Below are 23,512 nucleotides of genomic sequence, written 5' to 3'. Positions count from 1 at the left end.
CACCTGCTGAGGATGTGGTTGCTCTTACGAAACAGTAAGAAACTACAGCCCAGCCAGTGAATACAGGTGGATACTTCTTTTTGCAACCTACTGCCTCCCCCTCAGTGAATAAAGACAGAATGCACAGTCCATGGTGGATGAAAAAAGAGAGACGTTACTGTCTTTATCAGGCTATTTGCATACGGCCTTAATTGTCATTGCTGTTAGACCAAACCAATTGGAGTAGAAATGACTGTAAGGGAGGAAGGAGACAAGTCTGGAAAGTCCCTCTCTGACTTTTGTCTCTTAAAAATCAGTTATTCTACCATTTACACCAGTTCCAAACAATCCAGGAAACATTCAGTTAAATATTAAAAAAAAGCAAATGTTTACAGTTGCTAACTGCATCATGCAAAACAAATGGTAATTTCTAAACCCTGAGCTTTCTGCAGCAGAATGACAGGGATGGAATAAAAAACCCTACATCCTTTGTCTCATGTATTTTGCTTTCCGGCTTTGGTTTGCCTCTGTTGTTGTTATTTTTAATAAGCACAAAAGCCCACACAACAACAACAACATGCTGAGCAATGGAAAATGGAAGGGACAGCCACAGTAGGTTGGTAACATAAGTGGAAGTCACTAATCACCCACAGGGAGCAGGTCCTTTGCATAGGATGGGGCTTTTCGGAGTAAGAAAATAATATTTTGTTTTATGAAACCCCTCTTCCACTCCTACTCTTCCATTGGTTCTCCCAGTCCTACAAAACCTTCAGAGGTTAATAAGAAAAAAAGGGTCAGCTCTGAGGCTGCCTTAAACATCAGAAAACTTATTAAGTCTTAGCCACAGAAGGTGGGAGGAGGATCACAACACACAAACCATAATGAGGACTTAGTTTAACTCCTGTCAGGAAAAATTCGTGATAATGATTTCTTTCCTGCTTACTATTCCCAAATGAATGTGCTGGGGGGAAACCCACTACTTTTATGCAACTGGTAGCCACAGGCTGGCCTTTTTTGCTGTTCTGAGAACTCACCCTTTACCTTTCACCCCCCTAACGGTGTTAATCTTAAATTGTGTCTTAGCTCAGATGAAGCAACCACTAGATTGACAGCATAGTTGGGCAGGAGGTGTTTAGATGGTGTGTCTCATCCCTTCTCCCATCCAGCATTCCCTGGTACCTTCAGATCTATCAGTATCTCCTTCGTGGAGCAGGCTGGGCTAAGAAGCCATATGTCAAAGCAAAAATGGGGAGTCAGATAAACCACACAGACCACAACATAATAAGAAGTAGCCCAAGATCTGACTCGGAGTTGTGTTTCACAGCTCTTTTCTGTAGTTCATTTACCTGATCAACGTCATGTTTTTCAAATTCCTGTAGCTGTCTCTGGAAGCCCATGTTTGGATTGGCACAGGATCTCGCTGCACGGACAACAGACAGTGCATCTTCCCAGCCAAAGTCTGTGATGGTCATGATGTAGGCAACCACCAGGGTGACACTCCTGGAGACACCTGCAAGGCTGCATGGAAAAGGAGGTGCAATACACTGAAGCACTGCTGCACTTCAGCTGTCACAGCTAAAAGCATCACTTCTTAACATCACAGCAGACTGCTGTGTTGCTTGCCATGAGGAAGAAATATTATATATTTGAGTTAAATGGTTTTGCTGCTGCTTTTTCAAATGCAGCAGAAAAAAATCTACATGATTAATAAAGTGGGTTTTGAGTAGTAATTCATATGAGACTGAGAAGGAAGAAATAAGCATGAAGTAGTTACAAAAGCAGGGGGCAGTGCACACATTCTAAGTTAGATTTGGGTTTTTAAAAGGCAGAAGTAAGTCACCCACTTTCTTTCTTCTGTTCATATAGGTCAGAGCAGTGAAATAAGACTGTTTCCTCTTCACCATGAATAAAGGCTGCAATTTCATGGGGCCAAAATGAACTTTAACTGAACTAATAAGAGGTACATATCTCTGTTCGCTTGAGTTCCTCTTTCTGCTATCCACTGCATTGTGCAGCTTAAACTCTCAGGACCCCAGTTTCCCCAGATGAAAAGCTAGGATAGAGTAAGAATCATTCATTATACCTGGTTGGACAACACTGGACAAACTCAGAATTATTTCTATTGAGAGTATAAAGAATGTGTTAGAGTTATATTTACCATAGTAAAAAGACTCACCATTTTATGTTTCTGAAATACTTCACGAATTTAAATATAAGGTTTTTAAAACTCTGTGAGCATTCAGACTACTTATTCCTGTTTTCCATACACCAAGACTGACCAAATGGCTCATGCACAGCTCTGTCATGAGTCAACAGCAAAGTGAGGATTTATGCTCAGGGCCTGTGTACAAGTCCAGTGTTCAAATCACGAGATGACTCTGATTCCAGATATAGACTCAGATATGTCCCTTGGACATACAGCACAAAGACCACAACCAATAGCAGAAAGCAAGAAAAAACCCAGGGTGGGATTTCCTTTTCTATTCTTTACAGTCCCAGGAGCATCTCTCCAATCAGGGTCTTGCTATTAGCAAATGCAACATTTGAATGCTTCGGCAGTTGAAAGAAAAAGAAAGGGAAAAAAAAGACAATTTCTGTTCAGACAGGATTTTTTTAACAACTCTGAAGTCACCAAAACAGCTATTAGAGAAAATAATCAAATTATTAGGATTATGGAAATTGCATTTAGAAATACAGTGATTAAAATGATGAGAAATAAATGTCTCCACCCAACACATTCCTAGTCCTACAAAAATTCCCAGTCCTACAAAAATATTTCATAGGAGAAGGTCAAGAAGAATTTCTTGGGCTCCTTTCATCTCCAAGCAGCTGCTCACCCCAGAGACTCAAAAGTCCTAGCATAAGGCTTTAATAGCATTTGCAGATCTTTGGGGGCTTTTAGAATAAAGGGGACAATTCAGTCCAAGAGTATTTTGTTACAGAGGGGAGATGACCACTAATTTATTAAAATTATGAACATCCAAATCAAGATAGAGAAACCCTTAAAAAGTTTTTTTAGCAAGCAGCATACATACCAGTGAACTAAGCAGCCTTCACCTGTGAGCCGGCACTCATGGATAAATTTGATGCTCTCTCTGAAATGCCTTGCTCTGAAAACAAAAGCAGAAGGGGATAAAGAAAGTGCTGTATTTAGTAAAATCACTACTTAGAAAGAGAGAAATATATCCGAAAGCTTGCTTCACGCTATTTCTAGAATTTAGAACCGAATACAGGTCTTACAAAGTAAAAGTTATTGTCTGCCAATGAAACACAAAACTCACTGGCATAAGTTATTTGCCACTCTATCCGAGTAAGAAACTGGTTTTTTAGGCACTACAGTGTGATAAACTTTATTCTGATGACTGTCAAGTCTTTATTTCAGTTTGTGTTTGATTCTTCTTTAAAGCAGTGACTTGATTTCACATGTTCTTGTGTGATGTCAGATGGAACTCAGCACAACTATACAAGCAGCTCTCCAGACACAATGTCTCTCACAAAGAGACACTACCTGCTACCCAAACTTAGGCTTAACTTTAACTCTACTTTCCCCTTCAAGCCATGTGCTAGGACATATCTAAACATTAAGACTTTCTGCTTGGCTACGTGAAATCACTCTCTTTTGTCTCTGTTATGAAAAAATGGTCAGTTCAAGCCCTGCTTTCTTTAGTTCCTTCCAGTCTTCTCCTTTCAGACAGCAGTACCCCTCCTGCCTATATTCAGGGTGTCAGCCTACAGCCTGCCTGTTTTAAAGCAGCAGAGGAGAAAATGTAGAGAGGACTCCGTTTACAAACTTCAGGGTTTATAATCTCATTACCCTTAACACATGCCCCTTTCATTTTAAGTGGGGATAGTGAAGGACATTAAGCAGGCAGTTGTCACCATCTGAGTGAATATGCAGCACTGCCTCCTTGCATCTCAGTTCCAAGTCGCCCACCCCACCTTTCCAACTGCGAAGCCTTTGGTGCTGCCTGCAGTTTACCACAGCTGCAACAGCATCTCTTAGCTCAACAGAGCTGGAGCTCACTGTGGCCTTTGAGAGCTCTTGCAATTCAAGCTCACAAGCAGTAGCATGTGGGCAACGTGGGCAGAGGAAAGAGGTTCTTAGGGGGCAGTCATTACCAGGCCTGCTGGCAAGGGCAAACCTGAAAGCACATTGCGCTCAACACCCATGAAACACAACGTCCTGTATTCAAGATGTTTCCCCTTTCTGGGTGAATATTATACCACAAGGGTAAAAGAAAAAAAACCTCAGCCCAGCACCAGCAGCCACACAAAAATCAGGAATACCCACATAAAAGGAAGCTTCCCTTCCTGCCTAACAGTGCAGCTGCTGATACTGTAAACACTCCTGACCTGAAGGACAACACTGATGCAACAGAGTGTCACTGCCTGCAGAACTTGCAAGGATATCTAACTGGAATGAAGAAAAAGAAGATCCCAAAGACTGGAGCTCCCTCTCCAATGCAGTTCCTGCACCACCGGATACAACATGGAAAACACAGCTAGGGAAGACCTGAGCAGTTTATTTGGAAAATGTCAAGGCACAATGCAATCCTAAGCTTTAGGACAGCAGGTCAACTCAGGGGTTTATGTTTCTCAAGGAACTGATGAAGTATGTGGGATAAGTGAAGACAAAGCCTTACAAATGCAAGTGTACTCAGACTGCCACGCCAAATCAGTCACTGGCTGAGTTCTAACAAATCACGGTGCTCAGGTCTGCCAGGGGAGCACAAGAGGTTCACATAAACAAACTTAGAGGAGAAATAAGATCTCTGGCTATGTGTGCAAGAGGCATTGCTATTGCACAGTGAAGAGCTTAGTTAAGATTGAAAGCATTCACTCAGATGCAGCTTGGTTAGGTCTGTATTGACACCTGATCTTCTCATCTTTTCTCTTTCTCTCTAGAAAATCTAGCCGGGGGGCAGCTTCATGCATCAGTGAATTTGTTTCAATGGTCTTGCATAAGTTTTGGTAAGACATTTCCAACACTCTGATTTGAAAAATATCTGTGACTGAGCATAGCACCTTTGCAAGGCACTAAACATTGTGAACTCCATTCACCCAGTTTTCTTCACCTTTCCTCGCTGCTGATGTGCTTTCAAGTGTGTTTACAGGCATTCATGAAAATTAGAAGAGAAATAGTAACATCTAAAATTAGTGCTGCTCTATAGCACCCTGCCCCCTCCTCACCCTGAGCCAGAGAAAAGGAGATATGTACTTCACCACAGCCCTATGGCATCAGGGTCTCTTCTGGAGCCAGCAGACACAGTCGCCTACACTCATTTTCAGAGTTATGGTAAAATCATGTTTAGATGAAAAGTAAGATTGAGGACCAGTTAGCTGTGTGGCAAGTGCCAGACACAAAGAAGAATGGTAAGTCTTACATTAACCACAAAACAGTTGACTATCATCTCTAACAGGAAAGCACTTGACAAATGTGTTGATTTGCAGCCCATTTGTTGGACTTCAGGACAATTTATTACATGATATCTGGCTCTTACATCTCCCAGCTGAAAGCTGGGTCCTGAACTGCATCATCTCCACAGTGGGAAAACACCACAGGAAGAAGCACCAGTACAACACCCCTACCAGGATGTTGTAAAAGTTATCTAAAGTTACATATTAGCACGCTGCATAATTCAAAACTAGACCAAGAGCAGAGTTTTGATACCAGAGCTATATTTTCATTTGTTGCTAATTGGACTTCTACCAATATTTTAAAAGGTTAAAAAGACAACATCCAAATCAGATAGGATGAAGCATCTTGATGATTCTTTGGTGATGTAAAAGAAAAATCTACCAAAATTTTCTCCTTTTAATAGGTCATCTGGCTTCTGTATTATCATCACTAACCACCTGACTGTTGGAGGTTAATTCTTTAGAAACACGCAGCCAAAGACAATTAACTGGAACAGGGCAGGAAGGGAAGATTTTATTTCTATAGAAATAACTTTTTAGTGACAAGTTCCACGGATGATGACATTTCTGGAGCAGTTACTGGCCCAAGGTAAAATTCTCACAGACCAGGGAAAACATTGATTTAACATCTAGGAAGTACCTTGAGTCTGAAAAGCAATTGCTTTCTTCCTGTGCTTACTAGGGGTAGAACAGTGGAATAAAATAAAGCTTTTGAGACACTTTAGTGAACACCCACATGCTAACAGGGGAATCCCTGCTGTATTTCCCTGGCAAGTTATCCCTTGATGAAAAGAACTCCACTAAACAAGTCTTCTAGGAATAAACGTACATTATACACACAAGAAACCAGAGGTTTCCTTTAGAAAAATAGAGCTGAAGTGCATTAAGAGCTCATAGTCTCAAAATTGAGTGGGTAAAAGGCTTCCAGTTGGTCCTTGCTTTTGGAAAACAGACAAGAGAGCAGTGTGCACCCCATCAGTTGTGCCTGTCAACCATGGCTAAGAGAACACAAGGACCTGTAATATAGGATGCTGCTTGGTTAGTTGTTTCTTTCTCCCTGACATCAGCAGAATCCCTCTTTCAGAAGGAGGTAGACATGCAAAGATGCTGCAGAGGGACCAATTCCCCTTCCTATTCCCTAGCTATCCCTCCCTCCACGGTGGGCACAGGCAGTATGGCTAACCACTCCTAGATAAGACTGCATCCAGTCCTCACAGGCTGAACAAAGACAACTTCCTCTTGCTTTCAAAAGACTGCATGTGCAAAGCAAGCAGTGGTGCTTTTTGTGAACATCGTGATTTGATTTCACTTGAAGGCCTGGACTGTATAAAGTAAAAGAAGAAAAATCCGTTACTCATCAAGTTTTACTTTAAGTGATAGAATGTATCAGTATTAGAAGTAATGACGTTTGCTGGCAACCACCTGATACCAAAGCAAGTATTTTAGATGTCTGCAGCATAACAGAAACAACATTCATGCAAATATTCTATCCTCTTAGTGAAGCCTTAAGAGCCTTGGTACTATACTGGACAGCTCAAGCACAGGAGCTGGTTTTTCAGTATAACTCCTTGATATTTAACAGTGAGGGAACTGTACATTTATTAATGTTCATCATAAATGCCATCCTTTCTCTTTCCATTCCCAATTGATCTCTATTAACAAAGGAAGTAGATTTAGAAAACTTTGTCAAAAATGCTGCTCTAAATGCCAATGAACAATTAATGACATGTGAATGTTTTCCTCTAATCTCAGATTAGCTTTCCTTCCCAAAAGGATATTTCTTTAAATTTATTTATTTTTATTCTAAATATTAAGGCCATGGAAGTTGTCCATGACAAAGGCAGCTAGCTACCTGCCTTCTCATTACAGACCTGAAATTTAGGGGATTAGGGTGTTTTTTATTGCGGGTGGGGTGTGGTTGTTTTTGGGTTTTTTCCCCTTCCCCTAAAATCACGACAGAAATGCAGAATGAAAAGGCAAATCACCACACATCAAGTGCCACACTGGAATATTTCTAGAGTATGAGAAACACGTGCTCTAAAAATATCCCCCAAAAGCATGAGCCGGAATATTGCTGTGATACAAGAGAAAAGCAGTGCTGCGCTTCCTTCCGTACCTACCAGGTCTCTTTCCACTACTTGTTTCTCTACCAAAACTTGGTAGCAGGATGTGGCTGAAACCCCCCTCACCTCTCCCCAACATAAACAGTGAGCTCCAGAAGAAAGAGCTGGTCACCATCCAAGTTCTTTTGTTTTGATTTCTCTTTGGAATCAAGACTTGCTATGCTCAATTAAAACCAGACATAAGTCAATTAGCATTACGTGAACTTTAGCAGAGATGACAAAGAGCAAGCTTTGGACACCCTAGCTGCACTACCTATGTTCTCAAGGTAAGAGTCACTGCAGAGCAGAAAATTCCCTGCTGTGCCAGCTTATACTAAGAGCAGCAGGGATTTCTGAAGCAAGCTCAAGAAGTTCCCCAGCAGATATAATTTGCACACAGGGACTTTGTTTTGAAGGATCACTGTGAGGAATTTATTTCAACCCTTGAGGCACCAGGCTTCAAACCTCTTTCAAATATTTTATTTTGTTAACGGCTGCAGTTGGCACTAAAAAAAAAAAAGGGGGGGGGAGCCAAACACAAAGCTTTACAAAAACAGTGGCTAGAATAAATTGTGATTGAATTAGGTCCAGACTCACTAAGGAATTCCTGAAGTTTAAGGCCACAAATGAAGAGTGTTTACATACTGAGCCTCTTACAAACACACACAAAAAGCAGGGTGAAATGAAGTGTTACTGTGTATTCTTAATGGTTTAAACCTTGCATGTGTGTAATACTAATTAGAGATCAGAATCAGAGCTTTCAGCAAATTTTAAAGTGGCATCATGGCACCATGGGATTTCTGGGGTTTTATGATTTATTTTTAAAGAATACTTACAAGTTCTGCGAGGGTGAGTCAGCAGCAGGAATGCACAGATATTTCATTCCCTGTGTAAAGAAGCAAAAAGGTATGAGAAGAAGAAATTGAAGTTAAACATATTTATCCAGCACAGTACAAGTCTTGCTCTAGACTGGTGAAATATTAATGATTTTGAGGAAGCAATACCATTCAGACAAGCAGAGATTATACAGTCAGATTTTAAAACACTTGCTTTCATATTGCTAAGACACCAGTATATAGCTTAGTCATGCTTCTCCCAAGGCTCAATAGTAAGCTTTTAAAAAAAGGAGCATCTTTACTAAAAAGACCTAAACCTTTTTCTGCAAACAAGTGTTCTTGTTTTTCTAGGAAAATGAAGTCGCATCTTCTCCGGCCCTTCCCTTTCTCTGAACAGATGTTACAACCTGAGATTGTTATATGCAGTTTTCTTTTAAACTCACACAATCATTTTTCTTTACCCAGTTGATAAACCAAACAAAATGTATTTCAAAGAAGAAACGTGTTTGTGATATGGATTTTGGGTTTTTATTTTTGGAAACCTTCAAGGACAACCATAAAACACATACTTTTCTTCCACAAAGTTCGCCTCTCTTTCTTAGTCAGCTATCATAATACGTTACAAGAACCGAGTAGGGAAGTTAGATAACCATTTCTGATGTATTAAAAATGTTACTGGATATATTTAAAACAACATATTTATAATCCTACGCTACTGCTTTGCATTGTCAACGCTCATTTCAACTGTCATTTTATTTTCAAAGTTTTCTTTGCTCCTATGACTGTTAAGAAATAGAACGCTTCTGAAAGCACATTTAGCTGACTTCTCAAACAGGACTTCCAAGAATACAATCTGCAGCTCAAGACACACTAAAACTACATTATTCAATAGAACTCTTTTGAATTATCTCAGATGCCAAGTTATGAATTCTTCAGATGCACTTGTAAAGATAATAATTCAAGCAAAAGGGTCATTATAAAATGCACTATAAAATGCACCTTAATCCAGCCTTTTGTAACGATGCACACCCCTGCAATAATCCGCATGTTCAACACCACGTATGGAAAGTTGCACATTTATGTACAAGAGATCCTTTGCCAACAAGGTGGAACACAATCTGCACCTACCAGGCATTTTATTTGCCAGCTGGGGGAAGAAGAGGAATTTTCTCTGCTCAAATGTGTAGCTACCTGAGGCAGCATCATCTACAACCCCTTTGCTTTGCTCGTTCAGAAACCCCTCCTTATTTCCCCTACACACACTTTGTTTCTTCACTTGCAATTGCACAAAGAGCAAGCCCTTTTACAAGAGATTCTGATCTCAGCACCATGCACTCTGTGCACCATACCTCTGCAAGGTGCACAAACTTCACCACTATGTCAGAGAGATTGTGGGAAATAATCAGAAACTCTTAGAAACAGTCAGAAACATTGTGGGAAACCAGGAGGGCTCCACAGCCAAAAGCTGATCCAAAACAACTTGTATAGACACATTCATAGAAAGATAATGTAGCAGTAATATTTATATTGATAGGCTGCTGAGTCAAGGATAATTAATTATATTAATAGATTAATTACAATAATAAGCATTTGTATGAAACATCTAGGAGGTTTATCTTGGACACTAGTATCACTTCAAGTGAGTCACTCCAGGAAAATGAGGGCCTGAGACCCGAAAGTAAATTTACATTAGCAACTCCATACCATTGAAAGACTGAGAATTGAGGGCAGGAGATGGGTTAGCTCTGGAGTGCAGTACATGCCAGAAGGTTCGCTCCTCCAGCACGCACTGACGCAAATTGTTCCGCAGATTTCAGAAGCTATGGCACATGCTGAGCGCTTTTCACAGGCTGACTGCAGAGGGGCTTTCAGGTCATGTTCACTCTAAAAGCAGAAGTAGCACCAACACAAATTTAAGACCTGCAATGTTCTTTTTCTTGTCATGGCTGGTTAGTTCCAACTACTGCAAGCAAGCATGAAACCAGCCTATGAAGGAACACATGGTCCTGAATGGCTCATCCAAAGCCTGATCCTGGACATCTTCAGCACTTACAACTTCAGTGAAGCCCACAGCACACTTTTCACTACTGTGCTTGCAAATGCTCAGCATCAGCCTGCTAGCTTTATTAATAAATCTTCTCAGAAAGGAGATGGTTTAAGTTACTGGAATTTGGTATTTTGGCTGATGTGTATCACCTGTGTTTTTGGAAAGCTGTGGTGATGGACTCCTCCCTGTGAGGAAATAATCACACACTCAACTCAGAAATAGTTAGAGGTGGGATTTCAAAAGTACTGTGCAGTGACCTAACCCATCTCCCACAAAAATCAACAGTGAAACTCTCAGCAACTTCAAGCCAAACACAGTTTGGCCAGAGTTGGTTACTCCTGAGGATCCCACCCTACCACCTAGTTTTGCTTCTCTTGGTTGAAATAATAATTATAATAATAGGATCATTCATTGCAACCGGATACTTGAAATACAACACCACCGCAATATTGTATGAGGCAGGTATTCATACATGATACTCAAGATTTTTTGTGTAGGATATTCCTACATTGATTGCTGGAATTAGATTTTCTTCTTCTTTTTTTTTTTTTTTAAACATATCAGCAATAGAAAGATATTTAATAGCTGAACCCTGCTGTTTGTGACTCTTTTGGGAAAAAAAAAAAACAAACTACCCAGGATCACAGTATTTGCGTATCTGTGCCCCAAGACACTAGTGTCTTTCCTGTGCAATACCCTGCAGGTACCATCAAAGAATTGTCCCAAAGGGACCTTTCAAAGCAGAAGTTTATGCCAAGCAAACAAACAGCTACCTACAACATTTAATATAGGGTACTAGCAGGCAAAAAGACACCTAGCACTTTGTCTGCCATTCTCAAACTGCAAAGCATAAAATTCTAGGTGGCAACAATCACCAGTATAGTGACTACAACAGAGTAAGCAAAATCAAAGACTGTTGAAGCCAGCTTTTTGTGAAAATTTCAACAGGCTTCAAACTGGTCCTTAGTCAGCAGTTTCATTAAATAAACCTGAATCCAGGTGCAGATGACAGTATCCCAGGTTGAACCAAAATCGCACATTAATAGATGGAAAGACAAATACAAATTTTATGTCAACTATATGGAAAGCTTTATTTACAGCTTTTTTAATTAAGGACACTTGATTCTCTAAGAATGATAATTTTGTAAAGTTATTCAGTGAAGGAAGGACAGAACAACTCAAAACAGCTATTGTGTCACTTCACCTATATTCATTAAAAATTAGGTGCTACAGAGCAGCTACTCATTTCAAAACATGGTATTTATTTGAAACAAAGGGAAAAGCTTGCAAATCATAACAACTGATGAAAAGAGAAACACAATTTAAAATCCTATACAAAGTAATGCATCCACTTTATTTACTGAATATTCTTGCATATATATTTATTCAAACATTTCTTCAGCTGACAGCTATGTCAGTCATGCTTTATCTCTCCAAACACACTTTTCCTCAGAGTACCCAATTAAAATCTATTGATCCAGCCTTTTTTAATTACACAGAATCTATGTATATTATTAGGTAATATAACATTCCAAACATATGGAATGGGTACAGACACAAGCTCCTAGGGCAGTGAGATGCAGAACACAGCATTTTTTCTCCTCAACTCAATTCACTACTTTCTACTTGTTACTTTGATATAATTGCTCACTTTCCTTTCTCCATCAATCACCTTTACCACCAAACACCCCTACCTTCCAACACACACACACCCCAGATCTTTGCTTGTTACTCACATCATGATCTTAACTGATGCCTCCATCAAATTAAAGCACTGCTTCCATTTCTTTTGGTGTATTTAACTTGTTACCATTGTCCAAAAAAAAAAAAAAAAATCAGTAAAATAAAATATAATTTACTTTGTTTTCTGTTTCAGCAGAGTAACCACCAAAACTAGATTTCTCTCATAGGCCCTGAAACTGAGTGCTGCAGTTAAATCGATACAGTGAGAGCTAACAAAACTAGGGCAAGTATTCAGATTTCAAGATTGTCAAAGTTGAAACAAGGGAGAGTTAAGTAAAATTTCTAAAATTCACTCTTATTTGAGAAACAACAACAACAACACTTGTGCAATTTCATCACAGATTCTGAAATTAATAAGTCAGTTCTGCTGCAGTGAATATCAAGGGATTAAACCAGATTTCAGGTGCATACATACATATGCAGAAGCTTTACACTTTACACAGTTAAAGTTATTAATGGAATTCTGTCAATATTCAAATTTCTAATTATTTTAGAGATTGATCTACTAAGACTGGAAACTGAACAGTTATGCCACATTTAGAAAAGTCAGTAAGACTAAAGAACAAGACCTTCCCAATGTTATTAGCTTTTAAAAAAGGTTACTAAATCCAGTATTTCATTCAGTGCTCAGGAACATAACAGTCCAGGATGAGGAAAACTCTGTTTCTATTCTACTTAAATAGAATCTTATTTTAAAAACTCCAACTTCATTTTAACCAAACTTGTAAAAATTTTGGGGTTTTTTGATAGAACTTGTAGAATTTTGCAGTAGCAGAATGACATATCTCTAAGTGCCAAACGTCAGCTAATGGGTCAATGACTGAAAACAGGACCTTTGCAGAGCACACTCAAATTCAGTTGTACAATACCAAGAATTATTTTGGTGAAGAGGATAAACTGCAAAAACTACTGTAAGACAAATGCAGCACCTATACAGATGGCTGCTCCTTTGCAATGATCAAGATATTCTGAAGTCATTGAGAATGATAATCAGTTTGATTACATCTTAATTATACTAATAGATGTTTTATATGTACAAGGAAACTGTCCAGTGATTCTTATATAAAATGAGCACTCACAAAACAGCCTGCATGAGAATAAGAAGGACTAAAAATGCTAGTCATTATTTCATGTTCAGTGGGTTTTCCAAGTAATGATTTTACAGACGGTTTTCAGAACATCGTCTCCGCCACTGCTGTACATACATTTCTGAGGTTCTAGTTAGCACTGGAAGCCTGCATCTAGATTAAAAGTTGAGGAGAGGGGGAAGGAGCTTCAAATTACAAAATTTCTGCTCTCCAAGGGCAGAGTGTGGGGGGAAGGGTCCATACAAAAAAAGTTTTAAAAGAGTAGCACTGTATTTTTGGCATTAAACTTCTCTATTTAAATTTATGTAAAGATACCATCAACGATTTCCAAGAAATTTTTTTTTAACATAAAACCCTAAACTTATATTTGTGAACCAAGATGCAAATAGAAAACCTCCAGCACCTGGCAAGTTCTTTCAGGTTAGTCAAAAACCATGTGTTAATTTGAGTCGTCACATCAACAGATGAGGACAGGAGGACTTATTTTTGTTTAGGGGCATTTCAGCAAAAAAGCTAAAGTGGGAAACAGCCAGCACAAAGCTTCCTCAAGCCAAACCAACAAGAGTTTATAAAGGGTTTAGTCCAGTAATGCACTGAACTGAACCTGCTAAACTGAAAACCGTTCAACCGTTTGTTTGTCCTTTCAGTTACTTTCTGTAGCAATCACTATTAGTGCTGATTTTATTAATGACTCATAGAAAATGCATTTGTGTTTCAGCTGAGGACAACCTCTAATTGACTTTAGCGAACAACACACTCAGGCTGGGCTTTGAAAAATATTATGAATAAAATTGCAATTACATTAATAACACCAACAGCAGCAAATGGGATGCTCCTGCAATAGAATTCATATATTTCAGTTGTGCTATCAGGAATAATACAATGTCAGAGTTTTTTTACAACACTGGTTCATAGTTTTCTTAGGAAGTAGTCTCAGTGATACTTCTGAAAAGCTCCTTAAGGCTGGAATCACAAATATAAAATGTCCTGTTAAAACCCTCCTTCTCAATCTCTCCTCTCTGAAATTAAAAGAGACAAATGTTGAAAATATAAGGATTTTATTTTAATTGCACAGAGCTGTGGTTATTATTTCTAATTCTAACCCTAAATTCCAGTTCTAACCTGTCTCATATGAAGGAATGGGTGAAAATACTAATGGGTTTGTATTAAATTGTGGTTTATCTCCTTTACAACACACCACGAGTATTAACAGGACTTCAGCTGAGAGGAAGGACTTTGTTAGTCTGCCTTGACTACATGACTTATTCAAGCTCCCAGGCATGTCAGGGCACATCTGAGCACCACCAATCATACTTGATCCCTGAACCCTCAAGGGGGTCTCTGAGTACCAAAATAAAACAATATATCACAACTGCCTCTTTCTTTAAGGGAATGCTGGAACATGATCACTACACCTCTGGAATACGCTCACATTACTTTATACAAGGGCACATAGTGACAGGACAAAGGGCAATGGCTTCAATCTGAGAGACAGCAAGTTTAGATTAGATACTCAAAATGAATTCTTTACAGCAAGGGTGATGAAACACTAGAACAGGATACCCAGAGAAGTCACGGATTCCCCATCCCAGGAAATGTTTAAGGCCAGATTGGATGGTCTAGTGGAAGGTGTTCCTACCCATCCACGGTAGGAGGGTTGGAACTAGATGATCTTTAAGATCCCTTTCAACCCAAACCTATGATTCTGTGATTAGAAGTGTGAGTTAACACATTCCATATCATGTTCTCTGCAGAGGCAGGTCAGAGCACTTGTCCTGTTCTGGTTAACACCATAACCAAGCAGTTAGAAACACCAGAATCCTGCTGGTCTCAACATAGTTCATGCAAACAGCTCACCATTGAAAGCTCCAAGCAGTCCTCATCCTCTCCTCCCTGCCACCTGCCATGAGAGGAACGTGCTTCCCTTGACACAGCTCACATGAGATGAGCAAGTCAATCAGTGAACTAATTTAGTGCATCACCGCAGCAGCCTCTGCCACGGGTACCCCATCATGAAGGCCTGGCCTGACACACTTTAAAAGCTACTTTGTGGAAGTCTGTTGGTGGCTTCTTAGTGGGCTACTGGGGTAATTGAAAAATTAGTCAGAGCTCCCAACTTCACAAGCAGAATCAATGCCAGACAAGGCATTACTTCAAACTAGAATTGTCTGGTGCCGCTGCACCTGAAAGAAAAATGGTAGCTGTTTTGCTCAGCATGGTCTTCTGAAACATCTCATGAGGCGAAACCCTTAACATGAAAAGACAGTGAAACATCATAAAGGAAAGTTAAGGTTTTTTGTTAGAATAAGTGCTTGTACACTTTCTCTTGAAGTTCGCACGATGGCTGAAAACCAACAGCATTTAACACTGGTAATATACGAGTTTAATGCTATGGATGGAAATGCAACAGTCCAAGTTGACTAAATTATTAATTTGTAGAGCTAGTCTTTATACGACAGCCATGACCTTGCTGTATTAGTACCTCTGATTTTGAAGGCTGTCTTGCCATCCCCCTCTTTAACAGTTCCCGTAAGTGTTTGGAGAGGATCTCAGTGACAACAGAGCCTGCACAGACAACGTGTTGCCCAGTCATACCCAGCAGGACCTTCACTTGTCATGCCATCAAGATGCAATTTTCATATATGAAAGGCCTCCTACAGTTCAAGACTTCTGCATGCTATCCAATATTGCAATAAAGATTTTTTAACAGATTGGTTGTTTTCATTTCCTGAGCAGCATCTCTCCAGAATAAACATACGTTGTTTTATTAAAAACAAACAAACAACAAAAAAACAACAACAACAACAACAACAAAAAACATCTGATTGGTTTCACAGTATTTCTTTTATAGTTAGTTCATGTTAAGTAGTGATATGCCTTTGAGTCCAGACAAATCCCTTCTGGACTACTATCCAGTGTGAGGATAGTCCTCAGAGGGTGAGGGATGAACATCTAGGGCAGCCCTACCTAGAAGGACTTGGGGCTGCTGTGGATAAGAAGCTCAACATGGCCCAGCAACGTGCACTCACAGCTCAGAAAGCCAACATCATCCTGAGCTGCATCCAAAGCAGCGTGGTCACCAGGGCAAGAGAGGGGATTCTGCCCCTTTGCTCTCCTCTGACCCCACCTGCAGTGCTGCACCCAGATCTGGGGCCTCAACACAAGAAGGACATGGATTTGCTGGACTGAGTCCAGAGGAGGGATACTAAAATGTTTAAAGGGACGGAGCACCTCTCCTAGAAGAAAAGGTTGAGAGAATTGGGATTATTCAGCGTGGTAAAGAGAAAGCTTTGGGCTATCCTAATTGTGGCCTTCCAGCCCATGAAGGCAAGTACAAGAAAAATGGAGAAGGACTTTTTACAAGAGCATGTAGTGATAGGACAAGGGAAAAATGACTTCAAACTCAAAGACAGTAGGTTTAGATTAGATGTTAGGAAGAAGTTTTTTTATTCTGAGGGTGAGATACTAACAGGTTGTCCAGAGAAGCTGTGGATGCCCCATCCCTGGAAGTGTCCAGGCTGGATGGGGCTCTGAGCAGCCTGGTGTAGTGGAAGGTGTCCCTGTCCACAGCAGGGGGTTGGAATGAGATGGTTTCTAAATTCCCTTCCAACCCGAGCCATTCTATGAATCTATGACTACAAAACAAATCATTAAAGCAGCTTTCAGCAATGCCAAAGTTATTAGTTGGGGAAATTGGGGGCATAATCCAGGATTTTTTTCTCTTTTTTTAAGCACAGGGTAATTCCTGCTATATACACACATAAAAATATTAAGTCAATCCAGAAAGTGCAGCCACGAGAGAAAGAAGTTTCCCCAAACTTGTGATAGCAGGAAAAAATTAGAAAACTTAAAGGAAGGTCAAAGTTCCCCGGCCAAAGTTAACACATTAAGTACTAACAGCAGATATTATAGGTTTCTATAGTCATAACCTAAGTAGCTGCAAAAATGCAATCCACAAACTGTGCTAACCAGAGTACTTGCATTGTGCCAGAGCTGCCAGTTCAGTTCTTCTAACATTTCCATTTCTAAAAAAGCACACGTGTAGTCTAAAGATCATGGATAAACATGCAAGATAATCAAGCTCAGCTAAAACTGCCTTAAAACTTTCAACATACAGCCAAGCTTGAAAAATATGAAGCAAGATTCCAGATCTTAATGCAAGCTGGTATGAATCCATTATCTATACTATATAGGTCTTCAGGCTATGACCATTTGATCTTATAAACATTTCTCAGTTTTTGATAGCTGTTCAGTCATTTAGCTCTTCACTTTCTTCCAAATGTCTGGTTTACCAGCCAGTTGTACACTTTATTTTTAATTCATAATCTTGATTCAGCACTTCCTCTTGTGATTTCCCCAGCTGCAAGCTTCTCATCCTTAATACCTCGTAAAACGGGTATATCACAGCATTCAGCAGTGATAAATCTGGTGCAAAGAAGTTACACATCTTCTCCACGACATCCTTATTTTTCTATTTTTCTTCTATTCCTCACACTTACTGGTTCTGTTCCAGTTACAGCATCTTCTCATTGCCCATATTCTATTAATGTATTTACTCAGGGAATATGAAAGATTTTTCTAAAAGATCATCACGGAGCTTTTTAACTCTGTTGTTCACTTCCAGTTCAGCTTCTTAGATACTGAATCTTTGAAAATCTATTTCTACTTGGATATAAATTTTAGGATTTGAAAGGAAAAAAAGTATCTACAATTCTTTATAAGACAACCTGGCTGAGAAGTTCTTTATTTCCAATGACACAGTTCATTTAAATTGTGCTGGTTGCATAAGCTGATAGACTGGACAAAAAAGATTATAGAATCATAGATTGTGCCAAGTTGGAAGGGACCTATGAGGATCACTCACTCCAACTCCCAGCCCTGCACAGGACAACCTAAGAGTTACACCATGTGCCCTAAGAGTGTTGTCCAAACACTTCTTGAACTCTGACAGCAGTGCCCACTTCCCTGGGGATCCTGTTCCAGTGCCCAACCACCCTCTCAGTGAAGAATATTTTCTTGATATGCAGCCTAAACCTCCCTTGATTCAACTTCATGCTGTTTCCTCAAATCCTGCCACTGGTCATAAGAGTGAAGAGATCAGTACCTGCACCTCCACTTCCCCTCGTGAGGATGCAGAAGACCACAGTGAGGTCTTCCCTGAGTCTCCTCCAGGCTGAACAGAACAAGTGACTTCAGCTATTCCTCATAAGGCTTTCCCTCAAGGCCCTTCACCATCCTCACAGCCCTTCTTTGGACAGTCTCCAATAGCTCAATGTCTTTTTCATATTGTGGTGCTCAAAACTGTACACAGTAATTCAGTCAGCAACCAGCTCTTTCTGCCTCCCCCATCCCTCCACCCACCTACCATATCAGCACTTATTTAGGTAGTCAGATTCAGGAAAAAAGAGGGGAAAACCACTGCTCTGGAGACAGTATGCACCAGATTAAGACGATATTGTTAATGGCATCAGACTACAAAGTAAAAACAGATAACTGTCCTCTTATGGTGCTCTGGTTAACTCTGCAGAATGAGGGAAGGAAAATCAACATACTGAACATAAAAACCAAACAAATATTCTGTAGCCACAGAAAACAAAGAAAGAAAACCAACATGCATACAGAGGCAGCACACATGCAAAAAGCTACTCTTCATGCAGTTCCTCATTAACAGAGTGAACAACAGAGAGCTTCTGTGGCAGGGGACAGTACAGGCATGCCCATATAAATTCTTGTTGATTTAAGATCTACATGACTGTGATCATTATGATGTCTACCAGATGAGTGCAGCATACAGAGCTTCCTGTGACAGAGCAGGAGTCAATCTGACAATGATAATGCTACAAATAAATTAATGCCAAAGGATTCCACAACCACAGGCGACTGGTAATGGGATTCATACATTTACTAGATCAAACCTCTGGTGCAGGTCAAGAGCAGCAGCAAAATTACTGGTAACTGACAAATGTGTGGTGGACTGTGAGAAAGAAGCTGCTGGTTTCAGTCCATTTCCTGACTGATGGACAGGTGTCTGCAATGCTCACAACAGTCACTACACCAAGCACCTCAAAGTGTCTCAGACAGACCAAGGACTGTAAAATGCCCTGGTTCTAAAATGCAAGGCTTAAAGACCACATAAACCAGCCTTACTTGAATCAACTTCCATACAAAAATGGAGCATATGAGAAAATACACCTATACCTCTGGAAATATATTCCAGCAATTACTAACCTTCATGGTCAAAGTCTTGCTTACTTCCAGTCTGAACCTGTGACACGTCATTTGCCAGCCACAATGACACGCAGCCCGAATGTGGAATTTCCACATGGGGACCCACAGAATGCCTACCCAGGATGATGCCTCTCTGCAACAGGGTCTGGGCACCTGTTTGACAAGAGGAACTCAGTACCCCTCTCTCTCCCAGAACTCACACCATTCTCTTTCCCACGTTGCGAACAGCAACCACTGTTGCACATAGGAAGCATTCTTCCTTCTACCACCACTTAAACCTGTGGCTGCAGGGAGGAATGATGAAAGGACTAAGAATGCTTGTAAATTCAGCTGCTTGGACATGACTGTCCATCACAACCTACATTTTCCAGAATGAGATGCAGCTGTTTTCAAGCTGCTGCACAATCCACATCAACAGTCTATTTAGCTTGGGCCCACATTCATCTCCATTTAACCACCCCCAGAACAGGGTTAAACACCTCAAAAATCCAGAGACAAACACCTCAATAGACCTGCAACCATTCTTCTGTTAAGGTTAACAAGATTTACATACTTAACTTTGAGCAACTGGAACAAAAATTTTTGTCATCTGTAAGTGCACTGAGGGTGCACTCAATTGCCCTGCCTATGTCATTGATGAAGACATTAAACAGCAGTGGTTCCAACACTCAGGGTGCCCTGAGGGGCACCACCCATGACTAGTTTCCATTTGGACATTGAGCTATTGACCCTCTGGATGTGACCATTAAACCAATTCCTCATCCACCAGACAGTCCAGCCATCACATTCATCTCTCCAATTTAGAGAAGGATGTTGGGGGGGGTACCATGTCAAAGGCCTTAAAGAAGTCCAGATACAAGACAACCTGTTGGATGGATCCTACAGATCCCTGCCAGACATGCTATTATCTAAAGCACACTTGGGGACATTTCCCCATCTACCTTTCAGTGTCTCATATTCTGAATAGAGATTTTAAAACCTAAACTAGCTGAGAAACAGAATAGAAAAAGCAGGTGGCAAGAAACCTAATTATTCTCCTCTGTTCATGGCTTTTGTGTGGATTTATAAAACATCTGTGAGTGTCCCATGGGCAACCATCCAAAGTGCTCTGGAGGAGCCAACTTGATTCACCAAGACTACTGCCTCTGTGCATCTGTGGGAGCACACATAGTGCTGCTGGACACTGCTCTCACTCATTATGTCTGAAATAAAACACGGGAGCTATAAACATACATCTTAAAACTACAAAATTCTCACCAAAGTGGTTAAGATCTTGTATAATAATGGTGCACTTCGTTGGAACAACAGCCTTAGAATGCTCTCTAAATATATTTCAGTATTGGTTATATTAGAGGAAAAATTTCTTTGAAACAGTTTATACAAAAGGAACTGAAGAGATATATGGCCAGATAGTTCAGGACAGATTTTGGCAAATTTCTTCCAGTGTAAATCACTTGAAGTCTAACAAACAATTCTATGTCTTGTACTTAATGCAAGCTAGACATGTCAAAACGTGTAAGAAGTCTTCGAATCCAACTAATTTTATACCTACTGTTTCCTGTTATTCCAGCTTGAAAGTACTCATAACTTCCTAAGGTCAAACTTTGATTATGAGCCACCCATGAATCAGACATGCATAAGTGTCTGTAAATAATGTCCAAAACCGAATTTCTATAAGAATACATTTTTTTTTTAAAAGCATATCTCAGTAGGCACACATAACCTAAACCAATATAATACTTTGTTGTGAAACTGTTCAATCATTTTCTAATAGCTTACTAACTTATGAGGAACTGAAGCAACCTATATCCAAAACCTGCAGTATGTAAGTCACACAGGAAAGCATATTTTTAAAAGGTACTGTAAGCATTTCAAACAACCAAGTAAAAACAGTCTGTAACATCACAGAAAGGGGCAATGCCTTGGGTAACTACAGCAGAAAACAGTTTTACAATCTTTAGCAAGTTGGTGTTCACTGCATAGACTGATGTTTGTTTCCATTTCTTCAGTATTGCATTTTTAGCTATGAATGACAAACTCAGATTGGGCATTTTCATTTTCTACCCACCAGTAGTAGGTACAGAATCAACACTTCTGATACACCACTTTAAATGCTGTATTCAGAGGCATTATTGCATCAAAACAGTGATGAAACCTCAAAATCTGTCAAGCGAGATGTGGGTAATTTGTGAATTCTGAGAGCTAAAGTATGCATCCTCATTCTTTGTTCCACAGACAGGCAGAAAAGACCAAATTCTCTTTGATAACTTGCTACTAAAACACTACTGGCTTTTCAATGTCTAAAACCACTTACCTTCCTTAGTGTGCACAGAAAGCTTTGTATAATGAATTATTTGTAGCATTTCCTACAGGTTCCTACATGTCCTACAGGACTAGGGAATACTGGAGATAAAATACTGTTAGTTAAAGACAAAGCCAACTACTGCAAAAGCAAAGGCAGCTTTTTACAGGTGGTCAGCATTCACATAAGTGCATACACATGAAACAGGGAATCTCAGGAAAAAGATAGTCCATTATCACTGCAATTGCATGCTTAGAAATCTGAGTAACATCAGATGATTTCTGAACACAAAAGTAATCACGTTCCACAAATGAAATCTGGAGAGAAAGGTCATGAGGGATACATAGAGAAACCATTCCTATTTAATTTCAATGGACATGAGAATCCCCAAGCACAATGTGGACACACAAGCTGTAAACAAACCCACCTACAACCTGGCATAGATGTAAATAACAAAGGAAGAAATCAAACCTAACAGAAGTTTTCTAGGCTCTTGTTCCTAAACAGAAGCATTCAGTTGCAAACAATCACCACGGTAAGACTATGACTGATAATCAAAATTAGCTCAGCTCCCAAACAAATGGAATTTGAAATCTTTATACTATTTTAGGAACTGGGGAGAAGTTTTAAAGGAACTACACTGCATGCAGAGAAAATTGAAGGCACAGTTGGAAGCAGGGGTGGTTAAAGCAAGTCCCTCCTCAACCAGTCACTGCTTGTTCGTGCCACTGTAACTTTTGAGACACTGCTGTGAACCAGATGGGGAAGAGATCTGGGTAAACATAATCCTTCATGTCTTTTGTGGTGGTAACTGGAGGAAGAAATGGTGACCTGGTTATATTTAAACCACAAAAGCTCCCAGTTCTATCTACCATGTAGCCTCACAAACAGATGCACCACCACAGGCAATGTGGTGGAGTGTGGGCCACCAAAAGTGCCACCACTACCACCAGAAGCACTGGCTTGAGGTTGCAGCTGATCTGAACCATAATCAGTCTTACTAGCTTTCTAATCATGAAAAAACAAAACAAAATTCCATTTATTTTAAAGACCAGCACCCTAGAGGCAACGTAACATCTTTACTCAGCACAAATGTTTATCTCTTCAACTAAGAGCACTCTTGAAATTCAGTCGGTTTCAGACTTAACAAGAATCAGGCAAAATACAAGTCAAATGGACAGCATAACAAAGCCAACAGCTAAAGCTCCGCTTCAGCATACTTATAAATTCAAGGTCAACCCAGAGTTCACCATTACCTTGATACTGGGGTTGATTGTGACTACTGGGGACACCCCTTGTTCAGCTTACCTATTGACTTGCCTGGGAGAAGTTGAAATTCTGTATTTTAAGGACTGAAATCACTGGAGACATTTTGCATGAAGAAAAAGAAAAGTAGAGATGCCCAGCAGCTTATGAGGGCTAACATCAACAATTGCCTTACCCAAAATTTTGCCACTTTTCATGAGAAGTGGAATGTAGGGAAGGAATGAACACATTTTAGAGGATAATAGCTCCTGACACAAATAACATAGCAGGATTTTAAGATGTAGCAAAGCCCAGCCTCTCCAAGGTAAGCTGATGTAAAGAGGAGAGCATAGCATTCCAGCAAAAGAGACCTGTATCCTGTTTCCAGTTCCTTCCCTGCTCAAGATAACACAGCAAATACAGGTCTTCAGATTAGCTTCCCTCCAGTAAAATGGGAATAATACTTCATGCTAAAGTGGTGGAAACTACACATGCCCCACTATTTTAAATCTATTATGTGGGGA

The 23,512-nt window shown here is 40.0% G+C and overlaps 1 protein-coding gene across 9 annotated transcripts in view; it reads right to left on the bottom strand.

Annotated features, from left to right (window-relative positions):
- Nucleotides 1-23,512, bottom strand: part of DUSP22 (dual specificity phosphatase 22) — a 43,130-nt gene that overhangs the window by 5,348 nt on the left and 14,270 nt on the right. For 8 of the 9 annotated variants that reach the window (XM_014872374.2, XM_088170064.1, XM_088170033.1 and 5 more), the window contains 3 exons: nucleotides 8,336-8,385; nucleotides 3,015-3,089; nucleotides 1,326-1,497 (listed from right to left, as the gene is read on the bottom strand). In XM_014872374.2, the coding sequence (XP_014727860.1) occupies nucleotides 1,326-1,497; nucleotides 3,015-3,089; nucleotides 8,336-8,385 (297 nt within the window). Of the gene's footprint in view, nucleotides 1-1,325; nucleotides 1,498-3,014; nucleotides 3,090-8,335; nucleotides 8,386-10,039; nucleotides 10,208-23,512 lie in introns of those variants that run through there. The other variant, XM_088170055.1, reaches the window with a different exon arrangement.

This window comes from Sturnus vulgaris, chromosome 1 (genome assembly GCF_052056855.1).
Source record: "Sturnus vulgaris isolate bStuVul1 chromosome 1, bStuVul1.hap1, whole genome shotgun sequence".
Lineage (NCBI taxonomy): Eukaryota > Metazoa > Chordata > Aves > Passeriformes > Sturnidae > Sturnus > Sturnus vulgaris.
The sequence above is the reverse complement of the archived record's forward strand: the minus strand, read 5'-3'. Positions and strand labels throughout refer to the sequence as shown.